Genomic DNA, 18777 nt, shown 5'->3' on the forward strand with positions numbered 1-18777 from the left:
TCCTGTTTTTTGATAGGGTAGAAGGCTCAAGTGCTCATTTGATCAGTTTTTAAATGAGACCCAGTATTACCCTTGACCTTCCTAGGTTGCCATGTTGGTGGTGCACTTGCAGCCATAGGGTGTTTGGGCCCCATAGGCTGCCTGTGCCATTCTGATTAAATCTGAGGCTTGCCCACTGCATGGCAATTACTGCTGGTGGATCCCCTGGGATGTGGGACGCCCCTGCAGAGAGCATTCTCAAAGCAAAAGGAAGATTACCCAATTTAGTTGGTATTCTTATCAGCTAGATTTCTGAATTCCTGTAGGTCCACTCTCCTACTCTCCTTCCCCTTTTCTCTTGGGAAATTTAGTTGTGTCCAGCTCTCTGTGGCAGTAATACAATCAAACAGTGGTGGGGGTTTTGTGAGTATTCTCTGAATGTTCACATAGAGTGCTCAACAGATAGTAAAACCAGTTAAAACTATTATAGTTTTGGGGATTTGGTGCTATGCTGCACATTTCTGGTAATTTACTTGTGGATATCTGTTGAACATACTTTTTACTTTCTTTTGTCCTATTGTTTCTTTTTCTGAAAATTATCTTTCGTGTTACCACAGAGGAGTTCAACAAAGAAACAGGACAGATGCTTGTTGGGATGGACACACTGCCTTCTGATCTAAGGGATTATGTCAAGGAAGACAATAAACGTTTTGAAAAAGAACTTGAAGAGTGGGATGCAGAACTTGCTCAGAAAGCACAGCAGGAGAAATTGTTATCTCAGATACCCAGGGCACCAGCACCCTCACCTGCTCCAGGTTAGCTGCTTCCACCTGTTGACCAAAAGTCACTGGGGCTTGTATATATATTTTAGAACATAAGGAAGGAAGAAAAGGCTAATTTGTGTAATCTTGAATTACAGCTGTTTACTTGGCCAAGGTAACTATACTTCAAGTTTAGCCTGTTGGGGTGGGTTTTTGCATTTAATTTTTTATTTAAAGAAAATAATTATTCATTGATTCTTCTGACTTTTCCCTCCCAGTTGTCCTGAACTTCTTTATTCTTTTTTTTTCCCCATAGAAACTGAATATTTTTAAGTTAGGTCTCACCAGTCTGTTTTGGGGACTTGTTAGCCTGTAAATGATGTATTTCTTCTATTCAGGATGATTTAGTGTGAGACCTACATTCACATTTTAAATTAGAATAGCATTTATATCTGAAGATCAGAATAATGTATTTGGTGCAGTACACTGAATAGATTTAATGATAATGAGAGTAGGGCCTGCTTATGAAATTACTGTGTGGCAATTAGGGTGTTAAAATTGGGTGGAAAAGATTCTGACCAGCAACCGTAAGGCCAATGCTTGTTGGAACCCAGCTAATAAGGACCATTGGCAATGAAGATGAATTTTCTGTCCAGATGTTCTTATTGCTGTATTTGAGTCCTAAAGATTGAGCATACATTTCTCATAGCTACGTGCGACTGCAAAATAAGTGTAAGAAGTGCAGTGATTTAATGGGATTGTTTGTTTTGCATATTCTATGGAGAGCTGCTTCATCTTTTGTTATGCTTTGAGTTCACAAACACTTTGAGATTTATGCTATTTCTTTTGTTAGTAATGGAAAGTACAAAATTAATGTTTAGTCTGCCAAAATTTGGTTTCATCATGTAAGGAATATAAGACACTATACTAATCAATTTGTTGCTCTCAAGTGGAGGAGACTGTGATCTCCCTTAAGGCAGAAGAATATAATGTGTTTAGTGTTTTACATACAAAAATAAATCTTGCACTCAGGTGGCTGGAGGTCATTTCATATGCTGAGTCTGTATCCCACAGAAACTCCAGCTAGAATCTCACCTTTGTTCTCAGTCATCCCTGATGATTGGTTGATGAATACCCCTCACTCAGGAGCCTCAATGGATCTATAGACAGGACAGGTCTAATATAAAATTTCTAATACAATATATTTGTAATATAAAATATTAGTTCCTAATGAAAAATCAGGGATCCATTTGTAGGGAAGTGTTTAAAATTACCTGAGACACAGACTGGTGTAAAGTTGTGTTTGTGAATTGTGTCCTACCCTGCATTTTCTGTGTGCTTGTCTTATCTATGAGACAGTGATCTAAATAAAACTAAATCAATTTGAAATTCAGGCTTATGTTAACACACAAAATTGTTGTCTTATTTCTGTCACTAAGTTCAAGCTGGAGAACCAGAGTATTTAGAGCAGCCATCAAGAACTGATATTTCAAAGCACTTAAAAGAAGATTCTGTACAAGCAATCAATAAAGCTTTAGCTGAACAAGAAGATAGAGGTCCAGAAGCTATAATGGATACGGTGAGGACATTTTGAAGCTTGAAATACTTATTTTGCTTTAATTTTGCAAGTGAAAATTATACAAAAACTGATACAAGGGTGTGAGTCGGGAAACTTTGAACTGACAATTGCTTTTTCTTCAAGGACTGTCCATCACTAAAGTCCATCCAGAAACTATGTACAATGGTAATGGGTGTAGTGCAAAAATAAAAATACTAAGATAGGTGTTCTCTATGGGATTAAAGTGCTTGCCAGGAGTACAGCATATTGTTCAAATTAGAATCAACTGTTTGTGCCCACCATCTTTTAAAAATGTTAGACGATTCCATGTATTTTTGAGGAGTAAACATTTACAGTCCATGTGAAAGACTTGAAAAATATTGCTTTAGACATTCAGGTTTTTATCTGGGAAATGTAAATACATAATTGAGTTCCTTTGATAGACCTGTGGAAGTTAATGTAACTTTCAAAAATAAGGGGTTTTTCAACAGTATTCTGTAGCTTTAATGCAGATTTACAACTTGGTGAAAATAATTTTTTGTGATTCATAGGATGCCTTAACAATCAGTGTTGGATGTTTCTTTTCACTTTGTACAAAGTGAAAGAGGAATGGGGCATGAACTATTTTATGGGTTATTAATGAAACTAATATTTGACGTTTTCTTCTTTCAGCAAATACTTTCTTACTTCCCTATAAGTATGTTGATAAATGACAAACGTGTTTGCCACAAAACTTTGTGTCATTAAAACAATATATGCATCTAACTTGGAACCATATCTGTAAATGTAGAGTATAACTTCCTTAGGTATTCCTAGTAACCACTAAGGATATGAACAGTTTAGATCTGTGCAAAATGCTTCCTATGTGAATCCAGAAACAGTCTGGCCCCAAATACCTTACAATCTTTGAAAATTATGTGGCAGCTTGTTGGCACCCCCTTGACCGGCTGTGTTTTCCACCCCTCCTGTGGTGTCAGGAAGGCAGGGAAGCACACTTCCTCTGCTAAACTGAAATTGAAGCTAACAGGGAACCTCACCTAACTCTGGGTGAGAAGATGCTCTGCCACCAAAGCCTTAGGCTGCTGCATATTGGCCTTTTCTGAGTTTTCAGTACAGCTTAGTGGGAAGCTGTTTAATATATGTTACTCCAGCTGAAAAGGCGGCTGTGAAGACACCATAATACATGATAAAATGTCTTTCATAAGGCTGTCCTCCTTCCAGGGTTTGTGGACACAATCCCAGTGGGATGTGAAAGACTCTTAGACTTTTTTCAATGCATCAAGTGTTGTAGTTCAGGATGATGGCACTGGGCATAGTGGTCAGCCTTAGGACTTGACAAGACTGTGGTTGGGGAACACCATGATCTGTTTAATGAGAAAAAAGAAAAAAAACAAACCATGCAAACATTATTTAGAAACAAATGTAGTTCAATTTCTAGTTAATCTGAAGGTACTCTGATAACATTTAAAAGCTGTTCTCTGTACTCCCAAATTTCACTTAGGCAGAATTGTGCTTCCTTCTCAGTGTATCATCATGCTTTCAAATTATTCTGCTTCCATATGCATTCAGACATGCAGACATAAATCCCATTACTTGCCTTTTTGTTTGTCCATTTATAAAAGAAGGAAAGGCAACATCAGCACATGTAACAGGATTGTAGGTTACTCACCACATGTTAATTTTTTCCATTTTGTGCCTTTTGTCCATTTTTTCTGCCTTCTGATTGCATAGCCCTCCTTTGTATTTATACAGTGTTGGGTGTAAATAGATACTGTGTTTTTGGAATCTTGGTTAAAAAGTGAAGTTGTTGTTACAGTTGCAAAACAAGTAGCATAGCACTTGGCCACTGCTTGGATTAGAGTCAAGGTTTAAGTTCTGCAAATGTTGCAAACTGCCTGTTATTGAGTGATAGACCATAGGAGCCAATATTTGTCTCTGTTGCTGTTTAAAACTTAATTTAACATGTCAAGAATTTTAGTAACTAAGATAGTCTTCTCCTGATATTCTGTTTAATTTGTCTTCTAAAAAGAATCTAGTTTAATGTAATGCTCCTTTAAATGTTCTTTAAAAGGCTCTTTTTGGCATTTTTTCTCTCCCAGAGCATCAGGAAATGTTAGCTTTCAGTTTGTTTTTACCCTTTAGTGTGACTTTTATCAGGTATTTCAGATATGAAGCCTTTAGTGTGACTTTATCAGGTATTTCAGATATGAAGTATCTGACCTGGCCTTCTTCAAGGCTGGATGGGTGCCTGAGCTACCTTATCTAGTGGGTGGCATCTTTAGGACTGGATGATCTTTGAGGTCCCTTCCTAAACTATTCTGATATTTTATAATATACTTAGTAATTTTGGGGTGAAATGTACAAAAAATGGTGGTTCACTGACATCCTTTGCCAAGTGACTTTAATTTGTAATGGATATTAGAGTTGTTATACTGGTATAATAACATGTAAAGATAGAATTAGTGAATAAAGAACAAATGAAATAATTTTAGTAATTATGGCTTAATTTTAAAATATACTGCTTAAAAAATTAGAAATATCACTTAAATTCTGAAAAAATTCAGAAGCTGTATGTAGTTAGAGAATATAAGCAATGGACATCATTGTACTAGATCAGCCTGTCAGCTTGCATCTCTCCATAATTTTATTGTATTTTCTGATACTTATTATGATTATTCTTTTTTTTCCCCCCAAGCTTGTACTGATAATGGTTTTCTTCTGCAGAGCTCTGCTAATGCCCCAGCTCAAGCAGCTCCCACCCAGCGAGTGGTGGAGGTGGCGATCCCCGATGTGGGGACGTTTGTCATTGAGTCAGAGGAGGGGGGTTATGACGATGAGGTACTCGTGTGCACTGCTCCTCCTGGGGGCTTCCTTGTGCTGCCTGATGAGAGTTTTGGCATGTCTGCACACTGTGACACCTAACAGACTTCTGCAAAACTAAATGCTTAGCGATTTGTGATCTTTAACAACGTCATAGTTTGTTGTGGAATACGGAAGGAAAGCACTACAAACTCTTAACTGGGCACGGTTTGCATGCTGCCTTTTACACTGGAGGTGTATCTGTCTCTTCAGCTGTGGAGGGTGAATGTTTGTGTTAGGCCAGGTAGCCTTCAAAATGCTGGTGATAAGACTGCACACTGCTGCATTATTTAAAAGGGGACAGGACACTGAGAAATGTTCTTAATGTTTGTGCTTTCTTGTCAGTCAAGTAAAGTCTGATCTCTCATTTGCCAAGGTTAAGCTTTTCAGGCTTTGGGGATTAAATCAGCCACATTTCAGGAAATAACCTGAAAGTTATATGGCTGGTAGAACTGAATCTTGCAAATCTTAAAAATAATTCAGGTTCATGGTGGTACGTGTGCCTGCTACTACTTGAGGAATAATTAAGGGGCCTGTTGTTTTTCTGAGGAACATTGGTTTTTGCTGCTCAGTTTCAGCAGTAGAAAGCAACACTGCTGGTCATCAAACTCCCCTTCATTGTCATTGCTTACTCCATGTTTGTTTTTGGGGGGGAATAGAGTTGGTGCAGCCCATATTCTCAGGGCTCTGAACATGGGTTCTTGGGGAGCTTTAGCTTCCCTGGGCAAATGAATGTTTCAGGTCATTCTGCCCTGGAAGTGTGATCAGTTATAACTGGGAGGATGGGGAATAAAATGGTTCAATTGACATCATCACACTGAGTTTAGCTTCTCGCAGATGTGTAGTCTCCACCGTGAAGGAAATGAGATTTAACCTCATATAATCACCTGCTTGTTTGTTTTTAGTTTTGTCCCCATGCCCTTGTCTTTCTAGAGGATAACTTTCTTACCTATTTCCCTATTTGTTTTGTGAGTGTATTCACTTTTGAAAATGTTTTTATGTGTGGGAGACTCGCAGGGAGTTTAAGATCCTTCATCATTTGTTGCTGCACCAGCAATACCTTGGGCAGGGAGGGAGTGTTTTCCTTTCCTTACAGATAAAAAAGGGGAGAGGCTTTTCTGAGTAGCTTGGATGTATCAAATTGTGTGTAACTGATGTGAATAGCAGTGAGAGATGTCTTCTGTTTGGCTTGGTGTTTGTTAATTGTTTTGGGTATGATGTTTAAGAGATTGTCTGCACCTGTTTCAGGGATTGATTGCATTTGCAGCAGTGAGTCTCCTCTTTTGACCTTGAAATATGCATAAAACACAGGTGGCTTTAGTGCAGTATATCTCAAGTGTGATTGGATGATTTTTCTACTCGGAACTTTTTTTTTTAATCCTTTCATGGCCATGGGTAGCACTTATTCAGTGTGCAGTTTCTGCTTGGTACTAATGCTGAACTGTGCATGTTCCTTTCCTGGGAAGTTTGGTCCATGTAACTTTTTTGACACAGATTTTTTTTCCCTTTTTTTTCTTTTTTGTAAGATTCCTTTAATGTTGTTACAGTAAAACTATACATACACATGCCATGATTTGATTTGCAGAATATGCTCACATGTGCCATATGAATGTATGCATGCATTAAGTTGCTTTTTCATTTTGCATGAGACTAAAAGCATATTGAATTTAGTCATTAAAATATTAATCATTCAAAACTTTTACCTTAAATCCCTTGTGGCAGGTCATGCTGACCCCGAACATGCAAGGTATTATCATGGCTATAGGTAAAGCCAGGAATGTTTATGACAGGTGTGGGCCAGAAGCAGGGTTCTTTAAGGTACAACTAACATTTTCATCTTTTTCTCCTCTGACTTTTCCTGTTAGATATGCTACTCCCTCTACCCCTTTCTGTATATATAGTCTTTTCCAGCATTTATATATGCTTGTCTATATCAGTCCCTAATTTAGATGTTTATCCCTTGAAATATACAGATATTTGCCCTGTTGATGTCAGCAGCTCATAGACCTTTCTGCATTTTAGGTTTTAGTAATAGTAGTCACATATTAGTAATATGAAACCTAGAAATGTAATCAATAAAAGTATATGGGTTTTTTCTCCTGTTAGTAATAAAACCCATGCCTTTGGTAGACTGTGAGACATAAGGTTTGTTTTTTTTACCCATGGACTTTTAGTGATTTGTTGTTTATTCAAAGAGATATTCTTGGTTTGTACTCTTTAAAAGATTTTTAATAATTTTAAATTGCTTGCTTTTGTATAACTGCATGGGTGTCAATACTATTTATTTAAGCAGTGGTTTATTACTGGGAATTAGACATTAGGCTTTTTATGGTGATTAGTCTTCACTGTGACACCAGATTTGGAAATGTGTTCATTTTCTTAAATACACAAACTTCTGAGCACCTTTAGCTCATGGCCTTTTGAATTTTCAGGGTATTAGAAAGGGAGTTGCTTTGACATGATGTAAAGTGTAAAATCCTCTCAAATGTGATTTGGAGAGGAGAAAGAAGTTTGTTGCTTGTCATTGAGTAGCAGTCTGTTTTCTTCTTAAGTGTTATGGTGTACTTCCACTAGAAGAAATTCTAAAAGCCACAAAACCCCCAAACAAGCAACAAACAAACAAAAACCCCTAACATCACCAACAAAAAGCTCTGTAACCCCTTTGTAAGGAAATTGAAACCTCATGGATTGGTTGCTTGGTTTGTCTGTGTGGGTGTTTGACATGGATGCTTAGAGAAGGGTTATAACCATAATGTGTGTGCAGGGCTGTCTCTGTTAACTGTGCCTGGTCTCAGGGAAGGGAGAGACATCTGCCACAGCCTCTGTTCAGTGAAACTGGGTTTGTTTGGGATTCAGTGTTGGTTGCTTTTTTTATTTTTAAATTTATTAATGAAAAGATGTAAAGTGTTTTTCAAGTTGAAAAAAAAATCCTCATTTGATCAAGTCATTCCTTGATTTGAACCAGAAAGTTTAATTATATCTAATTATATTTTTTATTATGAAGGGTGTTTTGATAATTCTAAAGCAGAAAATTACTTCAAAATAAAATTCTATTTAATGCTTTAGAGTTATCAAAACAATGCTCAGTTGAAATGATTTTCAGTCTTTAATTTTGAGTCCTTAAACATTTAGGCTTCATGGGGGCAGAATGTCTTTGAGTGAGAAAATGTTTTGACATAAAGTAAAAAGCTTTCCTTACTCATTTTCTGCTGAATCATGTTTGCAATAGCTTAAAGAGGTGAAATGTGGTTCATTTTGAAGGAATACGTTAGTATGAATGGATGCAGATGAAGTGGAGCTGTTTTGGGAGCAAAATTTTTGGTTTGGGACACATCAGATGAAATCTCACTTTTTCCCCTAGCTTACTATAAAAGCTTCTATGATGTCTTTTAATACTGTTACTGTGTTCCTTTATGTGTTTGTTTTTGATGAAATTAGTGTTTCCAAAAAACTGGGGGGGTTCTATATCTTTGTTTTAATGTTACTCAGGTGAAACTCCTTTGGTGTGGGTCATTGTTACAGCCAAGGTTCCACTCCCCCTCTAGACCTCAGGTTTAACATGACTAACATTCAGATATTTCTTGGTCAGTGATCTCTTCCAATCATTGTTCTTTAACCTTTATAGACAACTCCTTGCAGAATGTTTACTTTTAAGATCTTTGTTATCCTTAGTGAGAAAATGAAAGCATATAATACATTTTTCTGCTGTTTCTTTTTTTGTGTAGAGAGTTTGTTTTTCATTTTGTTAAAGATTTCTGAATCTGTAGAATTCCACATTATTTTAAAATTATTATGAAAATATAGGATTTGTGTTGCATTTTTACTACTTCTAAGTAATTATATGAAAAATTAGATGTCTAAATCAGTTTATTTTTGCTTCCTCAATAAACAAGGTTTAATTGTTAGCCATGTTGACTTTCTAATGGTGGAACTTCTGATGTAAGATAATCAAAACTCTGTGGCTTTTGGCATTTATAATGTTGTCCTAAGCATCCTTTTTAATGGTAATGCAAATCATGAGTATTTAAAGATATTGATGCAGAACATTCTCCTAAGTTTTAAAGATCTCCATGTGCTCTATGGTTAAACCTTATTACCTTATTACCTTACATGTTTAGTCCTGAAACAAAATGTGTTATTAGCAGGGGATGTGAGCCCAAATTTCTTGTATTATAGCATAAAGACACTTGAAATACTGAGTAGGATTTTTTTGTTTGGGTTTGGGTTTTTTTTGTGTGACTGCTTTGATGCTTTATTTTGTGCATACGTTGTATTGAAACTTTGCTAATGTGTTAGGAAACCATCTGATAACCTTCCTGTTTTCAGTAGGAATTTGTGGAATGTGTGTTAACATTTGTCACCATTTTTCTAATTCTTGTTGCTCCTGTTCATGCTATATGGTTTCAGTGAGTAAAATCTAATGAACACATCAAATAGTGTTCATTAAAACCTAATGTGGTGGCAAAGCTGGAAAAGTAAATGACTCTGATGACCTCTAAAATTTCTCTAAAATATTCAGAAGGGCTTCATCCTGCCCTATAGGGCAGTGCTGTTCATATGGAATTCTTATTTTCTTCAGAAACCCTATCAATTGTTTTTCATTGAAGGACATATCTCATTCCCACTTAGTATTTTCCAAATCATACATGTTTACTAAACTTCTTGTAGGATTTTTTTTTCATGTCTTTGCATTTAACCATGTATTTGAGGTACTTTTTTACCTAATGAGACTTCAGAAAATTTCTTATGGTCAAGTGCCTGAAATCTTATACTTGTCTTGGGCTTAAAGAAACCTTTCTAAGGATTGGATAAATTTCCTGGCAGGGAGACATAGCACAGGATTGGAATTACTTTTGAAGGGAAGGTTTACTTGGGATTTTTTCAGGCTTGACTGGTGAGAGAGAGTACCAACTTGACAATTTATCTGTGGAGTTCTTAAAAATGTGGTTTAGACATCTTAGAAGACTAGTCTGTGGAACTGTTAGAAATTTTTATAGGCAAAATGTCATGGCACATGAAGTATCTTGTGTCTGTGATGTCTGAGTTGAAAGCCAGAAGGAATAATATCTATTTTTTTTAAATTATGTAGGCAATTAAGTTGGAATACACACGTCTGCTAAAATTAGCCCAGGAAGATCCACCACCTGAATGTGATTATCGTTTGCGTCATGCCATTGTTTACTTCATCCAAAACCAGGCACCAAAGAAGATAATTGAGAGGACATTACTGGAGCAGTTTGGAGATCACAATCTCAGCTTTGATGAAAGGTAATAAGATCTGCACATCTCATTTCCTGTGTTCATGAATGTTCTCTGATGTGTGGAAACACCCCTTCATATTTGGCTTTATCTCCTAGTTCATAGCTTGCACGCTTACGTTGTAAAACAAAACATCTTTCTAAAAATCCCTGCTAAAAGACTAATCAAGTTGAGTTTCTACTCATCTAAAATAAGTAGAAATGATCAGTGTTGTTCATAATTTTGCACACAGTTTTCTGTACCTTCTTTCTTTGTGTTTTCTCACTGTCCTGAAAGCCAGTAGAGAGGGCAAAGCCTTTCCAACTGAGTGACTGGCTGCAGAGCAAGACTGTCTCTCTTCCACTCAAAATTTCATCTACTTACTTATATAAATAGATAAATTAAAAGTCAGAAAACAGTCTGATTTCTGTGTAGGGAATAATCTTCTAAACTTCTGCAAAGTAATTGTCAGGGAGTTTCAAATTATCTGAAATTTAAAATTAAAAGAAAGACTGAGCAATGTGGCAATTTACTGAAATAAAAGAAATAATCCTTTAAATAGCACCGGCCTCCATCACACATACTTCAAAAGTGTGCCTTCTCCTGCTGATTATACCATGCATAATAAAATGTACGTTTTCCAAGGCATTTTCATACTGGTTTGCATAAGGCTGTAGCTCATACTGTTTGAGGCTCCTGTCTTTGTAAGGATAATACCCTCTGTGAATTTCCAGTAATATTTAATGATTTTATTTTTTTGCTTTTTGTAAGGTGCCGTAACATAATGAAGGTTGCTCAAGCCAAACTTGAAATGATAAAGCCAGATGAAGTAAACATGGAGGAATATGAGGTCAGTATTTCTTGTGCCTTAAATTAAGTTGTAATGTGAAATAGTTATCAGTAAAGCTGACTTTTGTCTTTACAACTTTCTTCTTGTCTCAGACTGAGAAGTTAAAACTGACTATTTATTTAAAGCCCTTATTTGTCTAAAGGCTGCTCTTGAGCCAAAGCTGTTTTTTCCACATCTGTAATTCCAGCGTTTGAGCCATTAATAAGTGTCAGGTTGGAATCTGTCCTTACTTTGTTAACCAGTCTTGACGTCACTAACAATATTTTGTAATTTATCACCACATGAGCCACATGGCTTTGTCTAGGCAGATGGCAAGGAAGGAGGAGAGTGGTCTGTGCCCAGCCTTGCTCATCTTTAGAGCTGCATAGCAGGCACAGTCCCATTTGTGCTTGTCCTCCAGCTATCCTTGCAGCCATTCCCATTGTCTTATGAGCAGCAGATTCTTTTCTTTGCTGAGACCATGCATAACCAGCTTATGCATTTAATTTTTCCTCCTGGGTTGTTTAGAAAAACTTGGAGGGAAAGTGAGAGTGAAAATTGGACATTAAATAATCGTGACTAATAGTTACTAAAATAATTCATCTCACATTTAAAGCTAAGCTGTAGCTGATTTTCCAGCATCAGTTTCAAGTCTGAGTAATACTGTTCATTAAGACCTCTTAACAGTGGGTGTTTATGTCCTGGGCAGATTCCAGTGCAGCACCTGTACCTCCTTGTTGTGTTGGTAGGTCCAAACAACTTGATCAGGAGGGTAATGGGAGTAATCTTCCCCTCATAAATCCAATGAAAAATATTTTTATTTCCACTTCTCATTACCAGGTTTAGGACCTACAGTAGATACTACTGCATTACAGTGTGCCTCCCTAGCCACTGAGAGGGGGGACCCTCAGAGTGGCATTTTAATTGCATTTTCTTGGCTTTGCAGAGCTCATTGTTTTACCATTCTCTGAATGATGCTGCACAGAGAGAATAAACAATTCTGAATTTGGCTCTAAGAGTGGGGAGATCTTCTGTTCCTCTGCAGAAAAGTGCCCCTTCTTTAGCTCCTGCAATAGGTAGTTGGGGGTTTCACCATAGATGGTGTCAGCTCGGTATAGTGAGCTGGCATTTTATGGATGTTTTCTCAAGCTCTTTCTGTTGAATCTGCTAGTAGCTGTGTCTTATGTCTATTTTATTTTTAATAAATTGAAAGTCAGCACTTAACCCTCTGTAGAGAAAGTGCCTTTCTCACCTGGAGCATTTACCTGTAAAGTGAACCAGGAGTCACTTGGTGTAAATGGTGATGCTGTAAGATAAATATTCTGCTTCAGCACCAGCATCTCATCAGACTTGCATTTGGGTTATTTTAGCATTTCCCGTGTAAAGTGTTCTGGCTTTTTCTGTGTCATTCTTGTATTGAAAATTAAGCTTAATATCTGGCGTATGATAAAGCTTGCCAACACCACCTGAGTAATGTAGGGAAGAAAAAACAAGATCTTGTATAATTTTACCTGTGGTTCTCCAAAGATGCTTTGTGTTCCTTTCAAATGGTAATAGTTTCTGTAAGAATAATCTCATCTAGAAATGTTTAAGACATTTAAGAATTGTCTTTTTATTGAGGGAAGGGTGGGTTCTGGTGGCCTTCCCTCATATGCAAGCCTACTGGCATCCGTAGTACTTAGTGTGTCTGGACACTGAATTTAACTGGAGGGAGGTTTGTGTTTAAAAAAAAAAATTCTTTTTTGTTGATGAAGTTCTATTTACTCTTTCTTACCTGCAGAGATGGCATCAAGACTATAGACATTTCAGGGACACAACCATGTTTCTCATGGTAGGATTGGAGTTTTTCCAAAAAAAGAGGTAAGTGGTAGTATAGAACTCAAATGTAGTGGAATGATGTGAAAGCAAAATGTAATATTGATAAGTAAAGCTGTTTTCTAAATTAAGAAGTGTTTCATTTCCATTTCCAATCTTTTATCAAGCTATGGGTTCTTTTCAGAGCACCCTCCACATGCACCCCTATTTTTCCTTCTATTCTTAAATGCTCTGGGTATCACTCTGTGCACATACTTTTATTTGCTTTCATTAGCAGACACAATTAGTCAAGGCTGTGTCTTTCCTGCTTTTTGGCTGCGACTTCCCACTGAAGCAGTTTTACCTTCTGCATTAGTCTGAGCCAAAACTCCACCTATGGTGGCCTTTAAAGGTCAGGAAAACAACATATTTGAGAAAAACTGTCATGCATAGCTGTCATAGTTGTAGCTGATTGTCCTTAACTCTGTGGTGATTCATTCCCTTCTCTTTTTGAACCAAGTCAGAAATTGTGGCTGTATAAAATGGGTGACATTTATGTACTTAATCCAGAACAGCTCATATTTATTCTGATCTACACATGCAACAAGAATGGTGATTACAGTATAAATGTAGTCAATCACTGATTTTTCATGTATAAAACAATAGGTAGGGAAATTTGTAGCAGGAGTCAAATTTAATTCTTTGCTCTTTGTTGAGTAGTAAATTGCTCCATATTTCTCATCTTACATTTTCCCAAAAAAGAAAGGCCCCAAACAATACAGGAAAATTAATTGCAAAAGACACAGCCTTGCCTTTGTGATATGATACCTCTTTTTATACTGACTTAACACCATGAGCCCAGAGTCTTGGGTTGTCTTTGGGTTACCACCATGTAATAAACAGTACATTTACTAATAATCTGAATTGAAATATGCTACACTATTGGTCCTAAACATTTTGTGTACAAAGGTTAGTCAGAAGATTGCCTGGCTTACTTGAAGTCTGGTGTTGTTTCATCTCTTAAAGAGGCAGAAATTTTACAGGCATTGGTATTGTTTATAGGAAGCCCTTCATGCATTCTCTAAGATTACAGGAGGGTGAAACATCTTCAAGTTCTTTGGTACTGGGACTCCAGAGTGGCACCTTCAATTATAAAATACCAGTGTTTTCAATAAATTCCTTCTTGTCATAATATAATCTGGTTATGTCATGGAGGAGAGAGGGAAGCACAGGTTTGTACTATGTGCTAAATGACGTTCTCCACTAGTTACAATAACTTGCAGAATTAGGTTTTCTTTTGTTAGAAAGCACCTTTATAATTTAAAAAACAAGCCTATTACCACCAATGTGATAATACTTACACTCTAATGTGAGTCAGAAATAAAAGGTACAATTTAAGAAGTGCTTCATGAAGTTTCTGATACAAAGATAGTAGGACTGAAATATAGTTATTGGATGAGTGAGATCTGGCTATCCAGTGACCTGCTCCAAAGACATCTTGTGCAAATACATACCTGTGTTTCAGCTTCAGATTCACAAAGGTTTCAGAGATTTACAGAGATTCCCACCTTGCACACTTGAGAGAGCAATGGTACCATCCTTATGCTGGAAACAAGACTAAACTGCTGATCCCTGTCAGTTCATTCAACACTAAAATCATAAAAACATAACTTCAAAAATATTCATGAAAGGATGGACTTTCATAATAGAAATATGATCTTCATTAATAGGACTGTTTTGAGGCTGTTTTTCCCCCACAAACCCACCTCTCTGTTGACAAATTTTTCTTAGCTTCAGTAACGCTAAGTGATAACCTAGCAGCACTCAATGTCTTGATGGAGCCAAAAGTCAACCTTTATTCAAGCAGTATTTATTTCTTTAATTGTAATGTGTTGAACAAACACAGAAATCAAGATTAGTTTGGTGTATCTTTTTCATGCCTACTTTCAGGGGTCACTTTTCATCCCTGATGATGAGTGACAAGGCCCACTTTTCACTGCATGTGGAGAATTTAGGGGTCTTTCAGGCAGATCTCTGACTTCAGTGTGGAGTAGTAACCTACTCTGGCTGAGATGAACCCAGGCAGCAGCTAATGAACCTTGCCTGCAGCTCACTCTTGTGGCAGCAACTTAAAAGTGAACAAACTGTATGCTTTACCAGTTGCCTTTTAAGTTACTTGGAAAGCCAGTACAGCTTTTCAATTTTGACTGAAATGCCTTTTTCAAAGCAGTGCTCAAATTTTGCCATTCTGTGCTTGCTGTGTCTTTTCCAATGCCTCAACCTAGTGAGCTCCAGAAATTTGTGAGCAGCTTCAGTGATTTTAGGTTTAGTCTGCACATACCTGAACTTATGTGCAGTTCAGCTGTGAGAAGGCAGAAAGCCAACCATGTCCTGGGCTCACCCAGAGCCCCGTGGGCAGCAGGGCAGGGAGGGGATTCTGCCCCTCTGCCCCCTCTGCTGAGAGCCCACCTGCAGGGCTGCATCCAGCTCTGGGCTCCCAGCACAGCAAGGACAGGGACCTGCTGGAGCCAGCCCAGAGGAGGGGATCAGAGGGATGGAGCACTTCACTTGCCCAGTCGAGACAGGATGAGAAAGTTGGGGCTGTTCAGCCTGAAGGAAGAGAAGGTTGCATGGAAATATGAAAGCAACCTTTGAGTATCTGAAAGGAGCCTACAAGAAAGATGAAGAGAGATATTACAGGAGCATGGAGTGACAGGACAAGGGGGAATGGCTTCAAACTGACAGAGAGAAGGTTTGGATTAGTTATCAGGAAGAAATTCTTTATACTAACGTTGGTGAGGCACTGCAAAAGGATGCCTGGAGAAGCTGTGGCTGCCCAATCCCATAGATCCATGATTCTATGGATCTGTTTGCTAATTTTACTGTAGTCTCACTCCTCAGACCCAAGATATATAAGGAGTCTGAGATTGGATATACAGTCATGATAATCTAAAGTAACACCCTTGGTGTTAAATGGCACCACAGTTGTTTCAGGAAAGGGTCACACATAGGTGAGGGAAGGAGCAAGAAGAGGGTGACTGGGAATAAGGCCACTACCACTAGTGAGTTTTAATTTGTATCAACAGAGCTATTGACACTGTAGCTCCAACCTGCAGTTTCACAAATAACTGAACTAAGAAAAGGAGAAGGTCCATCCCCTCTGGCTTTATAACCAGCAGTTTCAGTTCTTGTAATCATCTTTTCTTCCCCTTTCCTCCTACACTAAATTTCCAGCTGTCTGGTCAGTTTTATTGGTGACCAGTGGTATGAAGAGTTTTCATGGCTAGGAAAAAAGGAGTTGAAGTAGCCTTTTCCCTTATTTTTATGTTGTCTCATTGGGTGGTATTACCTTACATCCTGAGTTATTTACTTTGGAAAATTCTTGATTTGTATTCAGATATGCTCTGTGTGTCCACATAATTTTTAGCCTTTTTCAGTAGCTTGGTAGTTGGTTTTGGTAATTTCAACTTGACACATGAGCTCATACTCTCATCAGGAGGGAGTGCACGATTTCATGTTCCTTTAACCACTCCCTTAAGAAATTTCTCTTCCTAGATTTTTTTTAAATTATTTGAGTAAAAATGAGATATTGCCTGTTTTTAGGGTAGCTACCAGAACTGCTTTCAGTGCTTGTCTGTCATACCTGGGTCTTTGTAAATCAGAATTAACCATTTCAGGTGTTTGCAGGAGATGATGTGCAGTAGAATGAGGGGAGATTGTTCATCTGTGCATGAAGTGCATGAAGGGATCTCTGTCAATTACCAACTGACAGGTTCTTGGGTGCTCTCTTATTCCTTCTCTACCAATTAGCCTTGCATTTATCTTCTGCATTCAGATTAAAGACAGAAGTATCAGCAGTCTGACAGCACTTCTGCTGCTGAAATTCTGTGATGGCTTCTTCCATCACATTAGATTTCAAGTAACTTGGAAGAACTTTCAATTAGTGAAGCTTAAAAATTCACAGTTTTTGTTTTAGAAATAAGGTGACAGCTTTAAATCTTATTTGCTGAGGTGTAGAATGCTATCAAGATATTCATGGCAATGGAAATTTAAACCCAATGTGACATAAATGCAGTCAGGAAAAATTAAATTTTCATGGATACTCAAGGTTAATCTAAAGTTGCTTTTGGAGTGAAATGATAACTCTTGTTTTCAGTGAGCTTTGGATCAGACATCGTTTGTAATGATCTAACCTAATAATAAAATCATTTGTTCTAGTGTGTGTAAAAGACAAAATTGTATTGTTTAAAAAAAATTATAAAGAGATTGGTGGGAAGGGGTGGACTTGCCATCCAGCAAGTGGAGTTATCTGTCCTTGGAATAGTTACCTTGAGGCAGGTGGTATGTGGATGTTGCACCTAATGCTTTTGTTTCTTCACTTCAGTTACATGGAAGCCTTGCTCTACCTTATCTATGCTTACCAGAATAACAAAGAACTCTTGTCCAAAGGGCCCTACAGAGGGCACGACGAGGAGCTGATATCTCACTACAGACGAGAGTGTTTGCTAGTAAGTGAAGGGGAACTATATGTCTCAAAATGTTGAGTTTGCTGCATAGCTCTAATAAAATTAATTAATAGAAAAGTATTGCCATCATGTGCAACAAACCTCAAACCTCTCTGCATTAGTAATTTAATAGTGAGGCTGTAAGAGGGGGAAAAAAGCAAAAGTAAAAAACAAAACATTATTCCCCCCATTTTTTGTGAGTTGCCAGTAATTTTCTTTATGATTAGAGTGGGCTCACTGCAGTCATGTCTGGGCTGGGTGGGAGCAGTGGTTGGTAGTGCTGGTAAGCAGACTCACCCTGCTGCCATGGTTTGATGGGGAGACAAATATTGGCAAAGGCATCTGCAATGATGCCTTGCCTGGAACAAGGGATTTTTTCCTTGTTTATGTCACTTTTAACAATAGTGGAAAAATAAAAGCTGCTGACAGAATCTCAGTCTTAACAAAACAGCTGCAAAATTGGAGTTGGCAGGTATGAAATGAAGTGGCTTGAGGAACAGCACAAGTTCAAGTGGATTAGTACAGCATATGCATCATGGAGTAAATGTTAAAATACAGCTGTGGTTAATACAAACTGCCAGGTAATTCTGTAGGAAGACTGTGCTTTAAAACAAAGTGATAATGATGCATGGTAGACTGTGAAATGCTGTGTACTTAAAAGCTTTCCTTTTTTGTGGTGGTTTCTGAAGAAACTGAACGAACATGCTGCAGCACTGTTTGAATCGGGAGACGATCAGGAAGTAAATAATGGCCTGATCATAATGAACGAGCTTATTGTCCCCTGTTTGCCATTACTGCTGGTGGATGAAATGGAAGAGAAAGATATTGTTGCTGTGGAAGATATGAGGAACCGTTGGTGTTCCTATCTTGGACAAGAAATGGAACGTAAGTAATTTATTATTAAGATAAATGACCCTTGTGCACCTTTTTTATAAGTATGAGGATTTCAATATCTGGAATTAAACCTGTATCTCTTTTGCCTTGATAATGTTTTTTGAGCTACCTTGACTTTAAATAATTCTGTACACATTTAAGATTTTTTTCTGTACACATTAAAGATTTTTTCATATGTTGCACTATCAAGCTGTAAAGGAAACATGCTTTTCGAATGGGAAACATTTATGATGTTAGACTATCTAAAGGGGAGTTTATATCAACATCTTACTAGGAATTGGTATGTCCTAGTTATTGCTTGGTAGGTCTAACGAATCTGAATTATTCCAAGTGAAACTCCTCCTCTTCCACCCACTAATT

General features: G+C 37.5%; 1 protein-coding gene across 2 annotated transcripts in view; it reads left to right on the plus strand.

Annotated features, from left to right (window-relative positions):
* The window catches only part of USP25 (ubiquitin specific peptidase 25), an 89088-nt gene that overhangs the window by 68822 nt on the left and 1489 nt on the right, over positions 1–18777 (plus strand). Inside the window, exons 17-25 of one of the 2 annotated variants that reach the window (XM_054270327.1) lie at positions 597–794; positions 2180–2319; positions 5023–5136; positions 6880–6975; positions 10247–10425; positions 11167–11245; positions 13005–13084; positions 17403–17526; positions 18213–18408. In XM_054270327.1, coding sequence (XP_054126302.1) covers positions 597–794; positions 2180–2319; positions 5023–5136; positions 6880–6975; positions 10247–10425; positions 11167–11245; positions 13005–13084; positions 17403–17526; positions 18213–18408 — 1206 coding nt within the window. The remainder of the gene's footprint in view (positions 1–596; positions 795–2179; positions 2320–5022; positions 5137–6879; positions 6976–10246; positions 10426–11166; positions 11246–13004; positions 13085–17402; positions 17527–18212; positions 18409–18777) is intronic. The other variant, XM_054270326.1, reaches the window with a different exon arrangement.

The sequence above is a fragment of the Melozone crissalis genome, unplaced genomic scaffold (assembly GCF_028551555.1).
Source record: "Melozone crissalis strain CALT ecotype California unplaced genomic scaffold, PUWL_Pcris_2 ptg000009l_1, whole genome shotgun sequence".
Taxonomy (NCBI): Eukaryota; Metazoa; Chordata; class Aves; order Passeriformes; family Passerellidae; genus Melozone; species Melozone crissalis.